The sequence below is a fragment of the Dermacentor albipictus genome, chromosome 2, assembly GCF_038994185.2.
Source record: "Dermacentor albipictus isolate Rhodes 1998 colony chromosome 2, USDA_Dalb.pri_finalv2, whole genome shotgun sequence".
NCBI classification, from domain to species: Eukaryota; Metazoa; Arthropoda; class Arachnida; order Ixodida; family Ixodidae; genus Dermacentor; species Dermacentor albipictus.
The window spans coordinates 19,291,386-19,312,474 of NC_091822.1; the positions used below are offsets into that span (position 1 = coordinate 19,291,386).

General features: G+C 45.8%; 1 protein-coding gene across 1 annotated transcript in view; it reads left to right on the forward strand.

Moving 5' to 3' along the window:
* Nucleotides 1-21,089, forward strand: part of LOC135918445 (uncharacterized) — a 232,426-nt gene that overhangs the window by 74,476 nt on the left and 136,861 nt on the right. The window contains exon 2 of the mRNA XM_070532778.1: nt 1,046-1,196. Coding sequence (XP_070388879.1) covers nt 1,046-1,196 — 151 coding nt within the window. The remainder of the gene's footprint in view (nt 1-1,045; nt 1,197-21,089) is intronic.

Here is a 21,089-nt window from a genome sequence, read left to right on the forward strand (position 1 = left end):
AATTACTGTTCAACACGCCCTGCTGGGCGAGTGTAGAATCCTAAAATAACTAAATAAAATAAAACCTACATACAGGATCATAATGTGTTGTTCAGCAGCCATCACCTATGAACCTGTATAACCTGTACACGTTTACCGACTATACGACAATGTCATCGAGCCTGTCATGGCGCCTATGGGACAACATGGTCGCGAAACCGTTCGCATGCAGCGGCTGGAACGCTGCTGCACAATAATACATCTGGCGTTCCTTGGGCGATAGCGGTTCGCCGCATCGCCTTCCCTTCGCCAAGAGCGGGCTTCTTGAGTCAAGAATGTGCGAAAATGCTGCCGTGGCCACTGGCTCGGTTGCCTTATAATTGTTTTGTTGGTCCATCACAGCACTTCAGCTGATTCGACGTGATTGATTTTAGGTGATACGTATATTATAGACACGATGCTTCTTTGTTACACTCTCACATGCTGCCACATTGCCTGCCATAAAGTAAAACTGCGGCATGTGCAATTATCTTGATTTTGTTCAACATACCTATAAGCTGTATTCTGTTTCTACCCTGTGGATAAGACGTGTTGCGCGACTTCGCCCTATCCAAAACCAATCGGACGAACAGAATCCCTAGAGCTTTGATAGAGAGCAAAACATTCTGTGTGATGCTTTCGACGTGGACCAAGGAATACGCATTTGCACCTGCGCTCACTGCTGTAAGCCACGACCTCGCAACTCCTCACATTTGTTCAGGAAGACGTCTTACAATGTGCATAACATTAGAGGTGATGAGTTACGCGTGAATTATTACGAGAATAGCCAACACCAACTAACAGTGCTCATAAGGGGCGTGTGCTTGTCCGGAACTTAGCTCGCAGAGACGCTACCTCCTAATTTATGCATAGTACACGGAGCGCAGACAAGCACCATTCATCACTATAACACTAATCTAACCGTTGATATTTCAGCAGAGATAAACTGCAAAACCACGAGTATATATCATAAACATTTTAAATTACTGGGACTAGCGGAACGAGTCAGACATTCATGTTTGTCCAGGTGTCGTATGCCATGCGCGGACGATGCATCATGGAGCAGCCAGTCGCTCAGTCAGAGCACTTCGCCTCAGCACCAGTCACCAATCATGACGTCTTGCTGCTTTTGCTGCGACACGCGAAAGGGATCGCTGGCCACAGCCATGGCATCCATCGTGAGTATAGGCCATCTTACAACTTTCTGATTGAGCGCCAGCGAAGACGTATCCATTAGGGGTGATTGAATTGAATCTTTATTTTGATGTGTCGTACATGAGGGATGATGGGAGTAAAAGCTGCACAAAAGCAGCTTGACTGCTGCAGAAGGGCCGCAAAGTAGTGACATCTTATACTTGATAGTATGCGTTTAGGGTTAGACGCGCTAGGCGTTTTATATTAATGCAACAGAAACAAGCAATGGCTGAGCGGAGCGAGCGCGAGCACCAACAGCAACCAACGTCTTCTGCGTCTTCGACCAGTGCCCGTATTTGTGACTGCAATCACTCCCCGGCAAAAAAAGGAAGCACTCATGGCCGGACCCCCAGCGGAGGTGAAGCAGGCGCTAGGCACTCTCCATACGGGGGCCGATCCCACACATAGTGCAATTCCAGCCAGACCCGCAGCAGAGGTGAAGCAGGCGTTAAGCCCATACGTGCGCCAACCACGCACATTGTGCAATACCGGCATGAACCCGCGGCGGAGGTGGAGCAAGCGTTAGGCACTCCCCATACGTGGGCCGATACCGAAAATGGTGCAATACCGGCCGGACCCGCAGCGGAGATGAAGCAGGCGTTAAGCACTCCCCATACGTGGGCCCATCCCGAAGAAAGTTAAATACCGGCCGGACCCGCAGCGGAGGTGCAGCTGGCGTTAAGCACTTCGCATACGTGGGCCGGCCCCGAAGATAGTGCAATGCCGGGCCGACCTACGGCGGAGTTGAAGCAAGCGTTAAGCACTCCCCATGCGTGGGCCGATCTCGCAGATAGTGCAATACCGGCCTTAACCGCAGTGGAGGTGAAGCAGGCGTTAAGCAATCCTAATACGTGGGCCGATCCCGCAGATTGTGCAATGCCGGATCGATCCACGGTGGAGGTGAAGCAGGGCTTAAGCACTCCCCATACGTGGGCCGATCCAGAACATAGCGCAATACCGGCCGGACCCGCAGTGGAAGTGAGGCAGGCGTTAAGCACTCCCCATACGTTGGCCCATCCTGTAGAAATTGCAATGCCAGGCCGACCTGCGGCGTAGGTGAAGCAGGTGTTAAGCACTCCCCATGCGTGTGCCGATCCCGAAGATATTGGAATACCGACCGGACTCGCAACGGAGGTGAAGCAGGCGTTAGGCACTCCCCATACGTGGGCCCATCCAGAAGAAAGGTAAATACCGGCCGGACCCGCAGCGGAGGTGAAGCTGGCGTTAAGCACTTCCCATACGTGGGCCGACCCCGAAGATAGTGCAATGCCGGGCCGACCCACGGCGGAGGTGAAGCAAGCGTTAAGCACTGCCCATGCGTGGGCCGATACCGAAGATTGTGGAATACCGGCCGGACCCCCAACGGAAGTGAAGCAGGCGTTAGGTACTCCCCATACGGGGCCGATCCCTAAGATGGTACATTACCGGCCGGACATGCAGCTGAGGTGAAGCAGGCATCAAGCACTCGCCATACGTGGGCCGATCTCGCAGATAGTGCAATACCGGCCGGACCCGCAGCAAAGGTGAAGCAGGCGTTAAGCAGTGCCCATACGTGGGCCGATCCCACAGATTGTGCAATGCCGGGCCGTACCACGGTCGAGGTGAAGCAGGCCTTAAGCACTCCCCATACGTGGGCCGATACCGAAGGTAGGGGAATACCGGCTGAACCCGCAGCGGCGGTGAAGCTGGCGTTAAGCACTCCCCATACGTGGGCCGATCCCGAAGTTGTGCAATATCGGTCGGACCCGCAGCGGAGGTGAAGCTGGCATTAAGCACTGCCAATACTTGGGCCGATCCCGAAGTAGTGCAATACCGGCCGGACCCCATGCGGAGGTGAAGCTGGCATTGAGCACTCCCCATAAATGGGCCAATCCTGAAGATAGTCCGGTACCGGCAAGACCCACAGCGGAAGTGAAACAGGCGTTAAGCACTCGTCATGCTTGGGCCGGGCTCGCAGATAGTGCAATACCGGCCGAAACCGCAGCGGAGGTGATGCAGGCGTTAAGTATTCCCCATACGTGGGCTTATCCCGCAGATAGTGCCATACCGGCCGGACAGCACTCCCCATACACTTCCCATATGGGGGCAAATCACTCCCCATAGGGGGCAAAGCACTCCCCATATGGGGCGAATCCCGAAGATAGTGCCACGCCGGGCCGACTCGCGGCGGAGGTGAAGCAGGCGATAAGCACTCCCCTCACGTGGGCCGCTCCCGAAGATAATGCATATGCCTGGCCGTCCCGAGGCGGAGAGGAAGCTGGCGTTAAGCACTCCCCATACGTGCGCCGATCCCGAAGGAAGTGCAATACCGGCCGGACCAGCAGCGGAGGTGAAGGAGGCTTTAAGCATTCCCCATAAGGGGGCCGATCGCGAAGATGGAGCAATGGCGCGCCGACCCGCGGCGGGGGTGAAGGAGGCGTCAAGCACTCCCCATACCTGGGCTGATCCCGAATATAGTACAACGCCGGGCCGAATAGCTGTGGAGGTGGAGTTCGCCTTTAAGGGGCCCGCATAAGAACTTCTCTGGTCATCCTTTTTCACAGAGTGGAAGGGCACAGAGTTTTTTGTGGCTTTGGACCTTCCATCGGGACCGTGACTGATGGCGAGAGCTCCTCTTCCGTTTTACTGGCCCATTCATCGTCGCATGTGTTACTTGATCTAGGTGGCGGTATGCCTAGCGTCCGCTGATCGCAGGTCTAGCCGGATGCAACCTAGTGTCCACAAAGTGCTTGCCTTAAGTGGTTTCACGCCAGCACTCTCCAGTAACTGGACTAGCCCAGTGAATTGTGTCTGTGATCCGAAGATTGCAAAGGCATTGTCCGCGAAAGAAGGAAGCAACCTATGGCCTGCCTCTCATTGCCATCACTAACTTACCTGTAAAGAAGCAGCATTCACTCCTGACCAGATATTACAGATATGCTAGGTAAACGAGAAAAAGGGGGTTAACCGATGCAAATGGTTAAGCAAGTTAAGTAGTTAGGCATTAGCAAATTGTTAAGCTTAATCATTTTGCTAATGTTGTGGGATTGTTGCAGCGATAGCGTGGAGGTAGACCATCCGCCTCACGTGCAAAAGGACAGTGGTTCAAATCCCAGGGCCGCGCAATTTTCCACCGGATTATAAGAGGAACAAAAAAGCCGCGGCTCGATAAAATTGCATAAACAGGTTTGGAATGCGGCCTGATCCCAGTCACCATAACCGGTAAGCACTCCTTCACCAGAGCAGGATTGGCCACCCTGGTGCAGTACTTGGTCACAACCTCCTATATTTCGATTCAATTTTCAATTTATTTGTTTATTGGTAAAATACAGAAAAATTACATGTGAGTAGTATACATAAGGAGGTCCCATAATCAAACACTGTATTGGGACCTCCTGGTAAAGACACTTATGATGGTATACAATGTTTGAAGCAGCAGCGGGACACATGAGAGCTAAGAGTAATATCAAAACATGTTTATGGGATATGAGTAATAAGAGCACTTCTGACAGCACGACAAAAAACAGAATAAAATTAGAAAAATATGGACAATATCAATAAGTATTTATTAGGTATGCTTTTAGTTCTCTTTTAAATTGGTATAAATTTTTAGCATTTTTGATCATAGGTGGTAGAGTATTGCAAAGCGATATGGAGGAAAATTTCTCAGTCTGTTTACCATATTAGTTTGCACTTTAGGTAGACGGAAATTATTATTGAGTGCAAATCTAGTCTGACTACGAGCTATCAGGACACAAGGTGCAAAGTAGATCAAGTTCCTTTGTCATATATTTGTAGAATAAAATCTCTAGATTATATTTGGTGAATTCTGAAATGGTTAGGATGTTGTTTACATGTAGTAGTGACTTTCCGTATGCGAAGCGTGAACTGCTTGTAATAATTCTTATGGATTGGTTCTGGATTACCTGGAGGGATACCAAGTGAGTGTTATAACCCAGCATATTATGCCGTAGTTAATATGAGAGTGAATGAGTGAGTGGTATAGCGAGATTAATGTACTATGTGTAAAGTAGGGACGAGTTTAAATTAGAACGCGTATACCGTATGCTATTTTTATGTGAGAAATGTGATCTTTATATTTCAAGCTGCAGTCTAGAGAAATCCAAGGAAAGATGAGCATGGGGCATGGACATGGAGCATGGAAGAGATAGAGTGTGAGCCAAAAGTTAAAGAAGGGAAGGCTGCCGAATGTTGCTGGTGTGAGCAAAATACAAAAATTGAGTCTTTTCGGCAATTATAGATAGCAGGTTAGCATTACACCAAGTTAAAACATTCTCTAGATCAGTATTTACCTTGTTAATAAGGAGTGACATGTTTTTATCACAGGCAAATATGGTAGTATCATCAGCATACAGAATGCACTTAGTAGACGACAAACAGTTAGGTAGATCATTAATATAAATCAAAAACTGTAGTGGTCCTAATATGGATCCTTCAGGGACGCCAATGTTAGTGGTTTGTTGCCTCGAATAGACATTACACACAGACACAACCTGAACTCTCTTTGACAAGTAACTCTTTAATAGTGAGAGCGCAGGGTCACGAACACCGATAGCCTCAAGCTTAGCAAAAAAGGATGTTATGGTTTAAGCAGTCGAATGCCTTTGTTAGATCGTTGAAAACGGAACCTGGAAATGGACCATCGTCAAATATTTTTTTAATTGGTCACTTAGACGTATCAGTGCCAAATCTGTGGAGTATCCATTAGAAAGCGAAATTGGCATGAAGAGAGAATATTAAATTTAGTGAGATATTTGGTTAGGCGCAATTCGATTAATTTCTCCAGAACTTTGCCGAAAAAGGTAAAATACAAATAGGGCGGTAGTGATGTATGAATGTGCTGTCACCTTTCTTTAGAATTGGGATGGCTTTACCGTGCTTAAGGTCGTTGGGAAACACGCCAGTCTTGGATATCGAATTAGTAATATAAGACAAGATATAAGAAATTAGGCGGGCAATCATTTTAATGGTAGCAGGTAGAACTTCATCTATTCCCGCACTGGTGGGTTTTAGGTGACATATAACGCTATATATATCTTCTGGTGTTATGGGAAAAAAATGAGTGAGGGAGACGATTTAGTTGAGCTACTTGTGAAGGAGAGGGTGTATTACTCTGAAAAAATAGGCGCTCCAGGCATTGGCTATTTGGATCGGATAGTTATTGTATATAATTTTTGATACCTGTTCTGGTCTAGAACTCCTGTTTGAAAGCAGATGTTGCATTTCAATTTTTTGGTAATGCCTGCTGGTAAGATTTTTTGTTGAAGATATGATTGTTCTGCTAGCTTTAACTGGCTGTTTATAGAGTTACGCAACTTTTTATATCGGGCAATTAATTTGGTATCAAAAGGCTGGTTCTTAGTTTTTTGCACAGGTTATGGCGTTTGCGTAAAGCTGCTAATAACGTTTTAGGTATCCATGAATTGTGAGAGAATGCAATGATTTTTTTTACATTTGCTTTTACAAGTGAACTTATGAATATGTGATATAATTACAGTAAGAAATTTAGAAAATTCTTTCTGAGGATCATCAAATGTTTTGATTTCGGACTAGTCTATAATACCGATGGCAGTTATAAAGCTGTTTTTGTCCAGAACGTATTTAGAGTGTGGAAAAGGACACGGACTCGAGCTATACTTAAAACGTAAAAGCAATGGGTAATGATCAGTTATGTCAATATCAAGAACTTTCACCTCTGGTGAAGATAGTAAGTTGGAGACGGTGTGATCAATTAGCGTCTCTCTGCCATTAGGAACCTGTCGTGTTGGAACATCAATTAAGCCTTCATATCTGTAGCTTTGTAGTAGACTGGTGTAAGAAATAACTGTTGATGTGGCATTGAGTAGGTTAGTAATAATGTAACCCATTATATTGGCATTATTATTTTCTAGTGAAGCGGTATATAAAGTGTAATCAGGATTATCAAAAAGTCATCGACTGATGATGAAAGGGAACGGTAAATGCAGCCAAATATGAAATCTCTGTGATCATTAGAGGGAGAACAATTACCTATTTAAATCCAGACGGATTCGCAATTAGTGATGGGTATGTGTAGATCATGCGGTCTGCGATAAGCGAGATTAGGAGAGATATATATCGCCACACCACAGGGACTGTTTGTTAATCGGTTACAGTATTCTGAATTGTAGTCAAGGAAGCAATAAATATTTTTGTCATCACCTGATAACGAAGTCTAAGTCAAGGAAATGAATGAAAATGAGCTAGAAAATGATAAAAGGAAATGATCAATCTCATCAAAGTGTTTGCGAAGACTTCTAGCATTGAAATGTATGACGGAAAGAAATCCACACATGAAAGACTTACAAGACATACAAGATGTGGACGTGCTCGACAAGGTGCGCTGCCTTGACCATAGGATGGTAAGATCTCGAATTAGCCTACTCTTGACGAGGGAACGGAAGAAACTGGTGCATAAAAAGCCCAACAATGAGTTAGCCGTAAGAGGGCAAATAGAGGAATTCCGAATCAAGCAACAGAACAGGTATTCGGCTTTAACTCAGGAAGAGGACCTTAGTGTTGAAGCAATGAACGACAATTCTATGGGCGTCATTAAGGAGTGTGCAATAGAAGTCGGTGGTAACTTCTTTAGACAGGATAGCAGTAAGCTATTGCAGGAGACGAAAGATCTGATCAAGAAACGCCAGTGTATGAAAGCCTCTAACCCTACAGCTAGAATATAACTGGCAGAACTTTCCAAGGTAATCAACAAGCGTAAGATAGCTTACATAAGGAAGTATAATATGGATAGAACTGAGCATGCTCTCAGGAACGGAGGAAGCCTAAAAGCAGTGAAGAAGAAACTAGGAATAGGCAAGAAGCAGATGTATGCGTTAAGAGACAAAGCCGGCAATATGATTACTAATATGGATAAGATAGTTGAAGTGGCTGATGAGTTCTATAGAGGAGGAGGAGGGGTAGATTTTAATGAAGAGAAGGGGGAAGTGGGGCAATACAGGGAAACTTAGGTGGTGGGTGAATACGCTATGGTACGGTGAGCTACTGTATAGTTCTATAGAGATTTACTCCGTACCATTGACACCCACGAAAATAATTAGAAGAGGGAATAGTCTCGAGGAATTCGACATCCCGCAGGTAATGCAGGAAGAAGTTAAGAATGCCTTGGGAACTATGCAAAGGGGGAAGGCAGCTGGGGTGGATCAGGTTACAGCAGCTTTGTTGAAGCATGGTGGCCAGATTGTTCTAGGAAAAACTGGCCACCCTGTATACGCAATGCCTCATGACCTCGTGCGTACCAAAATCTTGGAAAAACGCCAACACAATCATCATTCATAAGAAAGGAGACGCCAAAGACTTGAAAAATTATAGGCCGATCGGCTTATTGTCGGTTCTCTACAAAGTATTTAGTAAGGTAATCGCAAACGGAATCAGGAACACCTTAGACTTCTGTCAACCAAAGGGCTCGGCAGGATTTCGTAAAGGCAACTAGACAATTAACCATATTCACACTATCAGTCTGGTGATAGAGAAATGTGCCGATTATAACCAACCCTTATATATAGCTTTCATTGATTACGAGAAAGCGTTCGATTCAGTCGAAACCTCAGCAGTCATCCTGGTATTACGGAATCAGGGTGTAGACAAGCCGTATGTAAAAATACTGAAAGATATCTATGGCGGCTCCCCAGCCACCATAGTCGTCCATAAAGAAAGATAAAGAAAGCTACAAAATTAAAATAAAGAAGGGCGTCAGGCAGGGAGATACGATCTCTCCAATGCTATTCACAGCGTGTTTACAGGAGGTATTCAGCGACCTGGAGTGGAAACCATTGGGGATAATAGTTACTGGAGAATACCTTAGTAGCTTGCGATTCCGTGATGATGTTGCCTTGCTTAGTAACACAGGGGATCAAATGCAAGGCATGTTCACTGACTTGGAGAGGCAAAGCAGAAGGGTGGGTCTAAAAATTAATCTGCATAAAATTAAAGTAATGTTTAACAGTCTCGGAAGCGAACAGCAATTTACGATAGGTAGCGAGGCACTGGAAGTGGTAAAGGAATACATCTACTTAAGGCAGGTAGTGACTGCGGATCCGGATCATGGGACTGAAATAGTGAGAAGAATAAGAATGGGCTGGGGTGCATTTGGTAGGCATTCCCAGATCATGAACAGCAGGTTGCCATTATTCCTCAAGAGAAAAGTGTATAACAGCTGTGTCTTACCAGTACTCACCTACCGGGCAGACACCTGGAGGCTTACGAAAAGAGTTCTACCTAAATTGATGACCACGCAAAGAGGTATGGAAAAAATGGCTGTGGCTTAGCTAAGGTTAAGCCCAGGATGCGAAGCATACTAGCCTTTATTTTAGTTGTTGAACCACTGTTTAGCTTGGTGAACTGCTGTTGCTTGGCTATATTTGGTTCGGCTAGACGAAGAAACAACTCATGCGTTACTCTGCTTCGCCTTGGACGCCCCGCATTGGACGCGGTGAGCGTCGAGCAACGCAGCGTTCGGCGCGGCAACGAAATGTGCGCCTGAGCAGGCGACGCACGCCTGAGCCTTAGAAACAGCTCGTTTCTAAGGCAACACCGCATTCACTAGAGGCGCTTTTGTACCGCTTTGAAGCATCGTACTCGTGGCTCAGTGGTAGCGTCTCCGTCTCACACTCTGGAGACCCTGGTTCGATTCCCACGCAGCCCATCTTGCAAGAGTTGAGCCAAAGCCACTTCTCCTCTGTCGTGACGTCACGGTGTCACGTGGTATTGAAGGCGACACCGCGGCGCCTGAGGAGCTGGGTTGAGCTCTCGTAATATGCTTCGCATAAAAACAATGATGGGTGTAAGGTTAAGGGATAGGAAGAGAGCAGAGTGGGTGAGGAAAGAAACGCGAGGTAATGATATCTTAGCTGAAATCTAGAAATGGGCATGGGCAGGACATGTAATGAGGAGGGAAGATAATGGGTGGTCATTAAGGGTTACGGACTGAATTCCAAGGGAATGGAAGCGTAGCACGGGGCGGCAGAAATTTAGTTGGACGGAGGAGATTAAGAAGTTTGCAGGCGCAACATGGCCACAATTAGCATATGACCGGGGTAGTTGTAGAAGTATGGGAGAGGGCTTTGTCCTGCAGTGGGCGTAGCCAGGCTAATCGTGATGATGTTTTTGATGATGTGGGATTGTTGCCCACATGCGGCAAGTTTTTTATCTACTTTCATTATCATGATCATCACCATCATCGGTTGGTTTTATATGCACTGCAGGACGATGGCTTCTCCATGCGATCTGCAATTGCCCTGTCCTGCGCCAACCGATTCCAACTAGCGCCTGCAAGTTTCCTAATTTCATCGTTCCACCTTGTCTTCTGCCACCCTTGACTGCGTTTCGCTTCTCTTGGTGCCCATTCCGTAACCGCAATGGTCGAACGGTTATTTAACCGGTTATTTAAGCTCATTTTTTTTCTCTTAATGCCAATTAGAATATAGGCTATACCCGTTTGCTCTCTGATTAACACCGTTCTCCTTCTGTCTCTTAACGTTATGCCTAGCATCTTCGTTCCATCGCTCTTTGTACGGTCCTTAAGTAGTTCTCAAGCTTCTTTTTTTGCAGTCTCCAAATCTCTGCCCCATACCTCAGCACTAGCAAAATGCACTGATTGTACACTTTTCTTTTAAACCATAATGGTAAGCTTCCACTCAGGAGCTGACAATGTCTGTCTTATGCGATCCAAACCATTTTTATTCTGCTGCGATTTTTCTTCTCATGGTCAGGGCCTGCTGTGACTAATTGACTTAGGTAAACGTACTCCTGCACGGAATCTAGAGGCTGACTGGCGATCTTGAACTCTTGTTCCCTTGCCCGGCTATTCATCATTATCTTTCTCTTCTGCATACTAATCTTCGACCCCACTCTCGCATTCTATCTCTTAAGGTCCTCAATCAGTTGTTGTAATTCGTCTGCATTGTTGCTGAATAGAACAATGACATTGGCAAACCGAAGATTGCTGAGATATTCGCCATCGACAGTTACTCCTAAGCCTTCCCAGCGTGATAGCTTGAATTCCCAGCACGCGGTGAATAGCATTGGATAGATTATGCCTCCTTGTCTGAGTCCTTTCTTTATATGTATCTTCCAGTTTTTTTTTGTAGAACTAAGGTAGCTGTGGCATCTCCCGAGATATTTTCCACGGTATTTGCGTAATAGGTCTGTACTCCTTTATTACGTAATGCGTCTATGACTGCTGGTATCTCTACTGAATCAAATGCCTTTTTGTAATCTACGAAAGCCATTTAGAAAGGCTTACTGTATTCTGCGGATTTTTTGATACCCTGATTATTCATATGGATGCCATCCATTGTAGAGTATCGTTTCCTGAACCCAGCCTGTTCCCTTGGTTGATTAAAGTGCAGTGTTGCCCTTATTCTCTTGGCTATTATTTTTGGAAATATTTTATATAATACTGGGGGATTTATAGATCCTGTAATTTTCAATTCTTTAATGTCTGCTTTTTTGTGGATTATTAGAACGTTTGCGTTCTTCCAGTTGTCTGGAACCCTGGTGCAGTCGGTAGACGTTTCGAATAGAGAGCCGCCAATTTTCCAAATATTACGTCTCCTACATTTTTGATTAAATTGATTGTTATTCTATCTTATCCTGCCGTTCTTTCCCGTTCCTATCTTCGAAGGCCTTTCTTATCTCGTCGCTAGCTATAGGAGAAGTTCCTGTATCCTGTTCATTACTGTATCTAATTGCGGTATCCTGACTCCTCTGGCTCAGGATACCCCAATCTACAGGTCAGTTTAGAATTATTCCGATGCTCTTCCTATGTATTCGAGATTGCTGATGATATTATCCTGCTTATCTTTCGGTGCATACATCTTAGTTTGTCCTTTTCCAAGTTTTCTTCTCACTGATTTCAGGTTCCGTCAATTTTTACGGCTTTTTCAGTCTTTCTCACGGTATATATTCGAATATTAGTTATTTTCGCCTTGTTGATCACTTTTGACAGCTCCGCGAATTCCATCTCTTGAGTTAGACGCTTTCATTCTTTGTGGTTTCTTTATTAGGTCCTTCGTTATTTGGGAGAGCTCGCCTACTGTTTGCCTTGGTGCCTTGCCTCCCACTTCAATTGCTGCCTCTGAAGGCAGCCTAGTGATGGTTTCATTCATTACCTCTATGTCATCTTCATTTCTCTGTTCTAAGGTCGCATATTTGCTTGCAAGTACCTGCCTGAATTTGCTTTTACCCTTACTGCGGCTAAGTTGACCTGTTTCTTCTTGATCAATTTTACTCCTACTCTCTTCAGATTGAGGTGAATGCTAGCCCTCCCTAAACTATAATCACTGCACTTTACCTAACACTTCTACATACTGCACTATGCTGGGATCAGCAGAAAGTATGAAATCATTTTCATTTCTTGTTTCACCATTAGGACTTTTCCAGGTCCACTTTCCATTGTTTCCATTGTTTGGGATGATATCTCAAACAATGTCTGATAGTTCCCCAAAGAGTCGTGCTAAGCTAGTCTCACTCGACAGCGTTCGGCAATTAAAGATTGACAGGGTCAGTTTCCATTGGCGGCCTGTCCGGACGAAGAGATTTTTAACACCCGCTGCTGCGTTACAGGTGGTCTGACCGCTGCCTTGGTCAGGAGCTCCGCGGTTGCTGGGGACTGAGGGCCATGGGCTATTTGTAGAAATCATTCGGGAGGTAGTGGCCGAATACTGCACCAGGGAGGTAAATTCCTACTCTGGTGAGGGAGTGTCCTTGTTGAAGGTTAGTGGGCCTTCCTAATTTGGTTGTACGTGGATTTGTATAGCCCCACTTGCTCTCGGCATCTTTTGCCAGTGACAGGCGTCACTCCAAGCCTGCTGATCTAGTGCGCTGGAGGAGGTGAAGCTCACCATTGTCAAATAATAAAAACAACAACCTTGTAGCAGAATTCGAACTTCCGACTATGGCAACTGAACATTCGACATAGCTTAGTCACACAATCCCGTAGGCGGCGAGGCCATCTTATCGCCGACAAGTACAGCCCAGAGGGCCCTGCGTGCCCAAAAACTTTTTGATTTATCCGCGACAGATCTGTTGCGATGGGTAACCCAATATATAATGATTTCTAAATGGTTCTGGCCTTGTACTTCAGGAATCTGACGGGGGCAGACGGCTGTGAACTCGGCTAGGCAAACCATACAGGCGTACCGACGACCTTTCGTCGTTGCAGATGCATGCTTGTGATCTACAGGAGTACAAACGGAAACCCATGAAAACGAATATAAGTGCAAATGGAGAAGAAATGAATGGACGCCACCTACAACTTTTGTTCTTTTCTTTACTTGTGCTTGACCAAAATGTGTATTTGAATTTTTCAACTGTTGTCGTTACGTTCTTTTTTTTCTTATTGTTTGCGTACTACTGCAAACCTTCTCATCATTTTTTGTCTTCCCTTAGCGCTACACTTTTTGTGGGGGGGGGGGGGTGGTCTCTCACTAAAATGTCAGCGCGAGCCATGTCGGTAGAGTCAGTTTAAGTCCATTTAGAATGCCTCAAATGCCTGAAAACATGTTTGAATTATTCGCGATGTAGGGGTTTTGATGACCACAGCAGGTGGCTTGGCAAAGTATTTTTCAATGGTTCTAGCATCATGATTTGGGAGTCTCCTGTACGCAAGCGGCCATGAACGCGGCTAGATACACATTATATTTCCGGCGAAATTGAACAGTACTTAAAAGTAGTGTGGAAAAAAAAGAAGAAAATGAAAGAACTTTCAGCGCTTACCTCGAATTCAGTGGTCGCGTCTGGATGGAATGTACACCAAACAGTTCACGGACTAGGCTGCCTTTCTCATGCATCGAATGAGCCTTTTCGAACGAGACGGAACTCGTACTGATGCGCCGCGCAAGGCTGAGACGTCGGATGTGAGGAGGGTGCATTGACAGAGACTCTCGCTCAAAGGCAAATCCTCAGTTGTGAGACGGGCAGCCAAACAATAGTTCTGACCCGCGCGTAAAATAGGTGACCTGGGAAGCGGCCTTGCCATATGGTTGAAAAGCGCTTATACGACACCTCCTTTAAGCATGATTACAAAGACGGCGCCGAATAAAACAACATACGAAGAAGAGAGACACGAGACAAGCACGTAGGCGGACTAACAACTGGGTGTTTTATTTCTTGACATAGTAATATATAGCTGCTGTCAAGGATCTAAAGAATAAGAATAAACAGGGCAGTCATCTCTATCGCACAAGGAAGCCAAGATACAGAATAGCTTATCAGTGTCGCTCTCAAGATACGCCAGTTCCTTTGTCGAAAGAGAAACTGAGGCTTCACTGATACAATCAACACCACGCTTCTTGATCTCAAGCGCTTCCAATATCTTCCTTGTCAGTTGATCATCAGCTCTGTTCAAAACACAGGTTCTACCAAATCTGGGATGCACTTGTGAGCCTTACAATGCGCACTTATATGACCGCAGAGCTGGTTTTTCATCTTATATCGATGCTCATGCAATCCGTCATTCATACATCTGCCCGTTTGGCCTACATATGATGAACCACACGACAAGGGAGCCGAGTAAACTACTTTCGTTACACATCCGACATGTTTCTGCCCATGTTCTTTTTTTTTGCGCACACCTGTTTGTTTTCCCGATTTCCTGCGTTCACTTTGGCGCACATCAAACCAAGACGTTTCGGAGCGGAAAATATAACTCGAACGCCAGCTCGTTTACCTACTTTTTTGAGATTGTGAGATATGCCGTGAACATATGGAATGATGGCACAGTTGGTTTCAGAAGGGCCTGCTCGATTCTGGTTTACAACGCTAGGTTGCTTGAGCTGTTTGAGCATTTTTCTGCAACAGATACGGTTGGGTGGGTTTGCTAGCCCTTGGCTTGAACTGCTAGCACACAAGACACGATGAAAAAATGAACTTTAAATGTAAAAATTCTAAACAGTTATCAACCGGAAGCTCGTGGGTCAGGGTTAGAGGATGCAAGGCTGTTTTAAACTCTGAAAATACTAATGATGACTGGGTCCCCAATTCTGGACTGTCACAATCTAAGAAAACTAAAAAATCATCGACAAATCTAAAGATCTGTATGACATTTGTACCCGATATGCACTGCTTTGACAGGTTGTCTTTTGAAGCTAAAAAGATGTCGCTTAAAACAGGGGCTATACACGAACCTATACAGACACCCTCTTTCTGTAGAAAGCCGCCATCATTCAATTTAATGTGTGTAGACTTCAGGTATACGGACAGCAGTTCCGAAAAGGAACCTACGGCTATGCCAGAGGCATTCTGGAAAGCAACTGCTCCAAATTTATCGATGCAGTCATTGACGCTTTCCATCAATTCATTTTGTGGTATCGAGTAATACAAGTGTTTTATGTCAACAGAGAAGGCGGATAGCATTTCGTTTTCATTCTGTGCGATGTATTTTACGATGCATTCAGAATTCTTCACGCGAAACGGGTCGTCAATGGGTAGTCTACTCAAATTTTGCTGGAGAAACAAGGAGACCTGTTCTTGCCATGACCCATTTTCTGAGACTATGACGCGGAAGGGGCAATTATATTTATGAGTTTTTGCAGTGAAGAATACATCAAGGCTCAACATTTTCTCCGATTCTATTGCAGTCACCAGTTTCGTTAAATTCAGGTTCTTACACAGCTTCTTGGCAATTGTTTTTACTTTTGCAAGAGACACTTTTTCGCACTTATTAAAGACCCCTGAGAGAGCTTCTGAGGCTTTTGATTTAAACAATGCGTTTCGGCATTACAACAAAGACACCTTCCTTATCGGAGGTTAAAAGAGACAGGGATTGTCCTTTAAAATAACTAACTGTTCTAGCTACAGGAATCTTTCGACCAGATATCTTACAGCGTGCGAGCAAACCCACGCCTTCCGAAGTGCACCTTTGCTGTTCTTCCGTGGAGGCTCGCCTGGAAACCTGCTTGACAAGTGCAAGTAGCTCCGCAGGAGCCTTCTCCGGTTGTACGGCGAGCTTGGGCCCGTAGCCAAGCACGTGGCGTACGGAATCTGGGACGGCGGTGGCTCCCAGGGTTATCACAGGACTTTCTGCAGCTGGTTGTTTCGTCGGTACCTGTGCTCGAAGTCTCGGAAGCATAAGCTGCCACATGTACTCAGTGGAGGCGTTGATGATCTGGTTCAATTGCCAGATCATTGCCAGCAGAGTCGTCGACCACTGTGCGAATTGGCGGCAAGCAGAAGAGTTGCCCGAAGGTGCTCCCTGTGCAACCATGCTTGTCTTTGCCACTCGGAGCGAAGAATCTTACGCACTCGATTCGCATGTCCAAGCGATGGTAGACCGAAGCCAAACATCGCTGCGACTTCCTTTGGGAGAACCTTGTGAACAGAATTCTACAGAATTCTTTAGAACAGAGCTGATGATCAACTGACAAGGGAGATATTGGAAGCGCTTAAGACCAAGAAGCGTGGTGTTGATTGTATCAGTGAAGCCTCAATTTCTCTTTCGCCAAAGGAACTGGCGTATCTTGAGAACGACACTTAGAAGTTATTCTGTATCTTGGCTTCCTTGTGCGATACAGATGACTGCCCTGTTTTTTCTTGTTGTTTGGTCCTTGACAGCAACTATATATTACTATGTCAAGAAATAAAACACTCACTTCTTCATGCGCCTACGCGCTTGTCTCGTGTCTCCTTTCTTCATGTGTTTGTTTTATTCGGCGCCATCTTTGTAATCATGCTTAGCCAATTGGCCCACCAGCAGATGCTCAGTGACTTCATATTCAGTTCAATGGGCCCTTTTCCTTGTTTCACTCGCGAACCTTCGTTCGTCGCTGCTCTCATTGTTGCCGCTTCTTGCCGAGGACGAATGCTGGGCTTCTGTATCAGACACAAGGTTCTCCCAAAGGACGTTGCAGCGATGTTCGACTTCGGTCTACCATCGCTTGGACATGCGAATCGAGTGTGTAAGATTCTTCGCTCCGAGTGGCAAAGACAAGCACGGTTGCACAGGGAGCACCTTCGGGCAACTCTTCTGCTTGCCGCCAATCCGCACAGTGGTCGACGACTCTGCTGGCAATGGAACCAGATCATCAACGCCTGCACTGAGTACATGTGGCAGCTTATGCTTCCGAGACTTCGAGCACTGGTACCGAAGAAATCACCAGCTGCAGAAAGTCCTGTGATCGCCCTGGGAGGCGCTGCCGTCCCAGATTCCGTACGCCGCGTGCTTAGTTACGGGCCCAAGTTCGCCGTACAACCGGAGAAAGTTCCTGCGGAGCTACTTGCAATTGTCAAGCAGGTCTCCAGGCCAGCCTCCACGGAAGAACAGCAAAGGTGCACTTCGGAAGGCGTGGATTTGCTCGCACGTTGTAAGACATCTGTTCGAAAGATTCCTGTAGCTAGAACAGTTAGTTATTTGAAAGGACAATCCCTGTCTCTTTTAACCTCCGATAAGGAAGGTGTCTTTGTTGAAAGGCGTGGCAGTTTGGGCGAGTTGGTATGTCATGACACTTTTAGGCTTGTAGCGCAGCTCGGAAGAGCAAAAAAGGAAGGAGGTAGGGGTAATCAAAGGGAACGGAAGACAGAGTGAGCGCTTCCAACTGACAGTTTATTTCGTGACACGAGACTACTTATACACTCGGCAAACCATATGACATCAGGAGATAACAAAGAAATGAAGCAACAAAAACCGATTGTAACCACGTGGTAACATATTCAGACAGCCTGTGGCTGCAGTCGGAGATACGCCAATTCATTGTTTGATAATGATAATGAAGGTGAGCTAACACATGCATGGCCCATAGCAATGATAGCCTCTGCTGCGATGATTTCTCTTGTGAGCTGATTACGACTGCGACCAAGAATGACGCATTCCTCTAAGATAGGTTCGCAACCAAACGTTGCGCAGTGCTGCGCAAGAAACCCCCCAGCTGTAATACAATTCTTGGCATTGTAACCATGTTCGCGCAGCCTGTCATTCAGACATCGGCCAGTTTGACCAACGTAACGTTTTCCTCACTTGAGTGGAAAACAATAAATGACACAATGTGTGCAATTAACAAACTTATTTTTGTGGTTCTTGTCACAGGAAAGAGGAGCTACCTTATTGGGATTAGTGAGTTTGCAAATCCTCATTAGCTTGTTAGGGGCAGAAAACACTGCACGAACATTCGCTCGCTGGGCGATCTTCTTAAGATTATGTGAGACGGTGTGAATATAAGGGATGACGCTAGTTCTACCCCTAGTAGTTACAGGATTATCTGCGTGCTGGTTGTCTTTTCTACGCTCTCTTAGAATTCGTTCTGCAATTGACACTTGTAGGGACACGGGATAACCAGCCTGCGAAAGCCGATCGCACTGAGAGGCAACGCTAGACGAAACAGTATGGTGGCACGACTTTTTCAAAGCATTATTAAGGCAAAGGTTAGCAATGCCTCTCTTGATTAGCTTAGAATGGCCAGGATGAAACGGAAGAAGTGGTTTGTTAGCACGAGGTTCATAGGACCAACACGTATGAATATCCGAACAAGCTAAGCGCAAATCCAAAAACCGGATCTCATGATCCTGTGGGAGCTCGTAGGTAACGTCAAGGGGCGCAAGGCATTCTTGGACTATTGGCACTACCGAGGCAACCTCAGTCTCAAGGTCAGCCGGAGAACACTGAACACAAAACAAAAAATCGTCCACGTAACAAAATATTTTAAAAATGTTAGTCTGACAAAGGTTGACTGACATGGCGACGTCTAGGCGAGCTAAAAATAAATCACTGAGGAGCGGGGCAATGCACGAACCATTGCACACTCCGTTTTTCTGCAAATAGATGGTGTCATTCCATGTGATGAACGTAGATGACAAATAAAAGCTCAAAAGTTCTAAAAAGTGATCACTAGACATCCCAGCATTATTTTGAAAACGGGTGACGCCAAATTCATCAATTGTCTGCGAAATAGCTGACAGCAGGTCAATGTGAGGAATAGAATAGTAGAGGTCCTTCACATCGACGGAGAAGAGTTGAAAGCCTCGATCAGAGTTGTCCTTTAAAAATTCAATTACTTCATCGGAGTTGCGTATTAACAACGGGTCATTCACGGGTAAAATGGCTAGCTTGGCCTGCAGAAACAGTGCGACAGACTTCTGCCACGTGTCTTTTTCTGAAACAATAACCCTCAACGGGACGTCAGGTTTGTGCGTTTTCGCGCTAAAGAACACCTCTAGGTGATCTCGTTTGCTGCTGGCAATATTTCGTAACACTTTGTCCAAGTTGCATTCCCTGCAAAGTTTCTTAGCCTTAGCTTTTACCTTACTTAAGGACACTGTATCCTGACGCTTGAAAACGACGGAAATTGCCAGACCAGCTTTTGCGTGAAAATTCCCTTCCGAGAATACACAGAACCCGCCTTCTTTATCTGCCGGTAACACGCAAATCGAATTGTCACGCAGATAGTTAGCTACACGTCTCAACGACATCTTCGGAAGTGCCTGTCTAGAGCGGGATATGGCCCCTACACCTTCGGAAATAACGCGCGAAACATCCTCTTCCGCCGCGAACTTGGAAATCTGCCTCACCATTGAGAGCATCTCTTCCGGTGGATTATTAGACTCCACCGCGAACTTAGGTCCCAACGCCAAAACGTTGTGGATGTGTTCTGGTAGGTCCAAGTTTTCCGGCGAGTGAACAGTGTTTCCAGGAGTCGGTCTTCTCCCGGAACAACGGCCACGAAGATCACGCAACTGGCACTGCCACAAGAACTCGGTTTTCTGGTCAGCGAAGCGTAGAAATTTCCGCAGTGTCAGACCCAGCGAAGAAGGTCCCGTGGAAACTCTTGGCTGAGTAGAGAGCACCTGGCGGTAGAGCCGAGCGTGCCTGTGCAACTCGGATTTGAGAATCTTGCAGATTCTGCTGGAATGTCCGGATGAGGGAATGAATCCACCAAAGAGGGAACCTACTTCCAGTGGGATGATCTTGCGGCGAGCACAAAATGCCAAGGTACGGGCTTTGCACACGGTTGCCGCGATGAGCGAAACAGTAGCATACGGGTCACGAGTTGTAGCAAGAGAGGGGCCCGTTGAACTAGAAATGAAGGTCAAAAGCGTGGCAGTTTGGGCGAGTTGGTATGTCATGACACTTTTAGGCTTGTAGCGCAGCTCGGAAGAGCAAAAAAGGTAGGAGGTAGGGGGAATCAAAGGGAACGGAAGACAGAGTGAGCGCTAACTTCCAACTGACAGTTTATTTCGTGACACGAGACTACTTATACACTCGGCAAACTATATGACATCAGGAGATAACAAAGAAATGAAGCAACAAAAACCGATTGTAACCAAGTGGTAACATATTCAGACACCCTGTGGCTGCAGTTTTGTTGTTTTGCCGAAAGGCTTGTTTGAATCAAAAGCCTCAGAAGCTCTCTCAGGGGTTTTTAAGAAGGGTGAAAAAGTGTCTGTTGCAAAAGTAAAAAGCAACGCCAAAAAGCCGTGTAAGAACCTGAATTTAACGAAACTGGTGACTGCAATAGAATCGGAGAAAAAGTTGAGCGTTGATGTATTTTTCACTAAAAAAAACTCATAAATATATTCGCCCCTTCAGCGTCATAGTCTCAGAAAATGGGTCATGGCAAAAACAGGTCTCCTTGTTTTTCCAGCAAAATATGAGTAAACTACCCATTGACGACCCGTTTCGCGTGAAGAATTCTGAAAGCGTCGTAAAATACATCGCACAGAATGAAAACAAAATGCTATCCGCCTTCTCTGTTGACATAAAACACTTGTATTACTCGATACCACAAAATGAATTGATGGAAAGCGTCAATGACTGCATCGATAAATTTGGAGCAGTTGCTTTACAGAATGCCTCTGGCATAGCCGTAGGTTCCTTTTTGGAACTGCTGTCCGTATACCTGAAGTCCACGCAC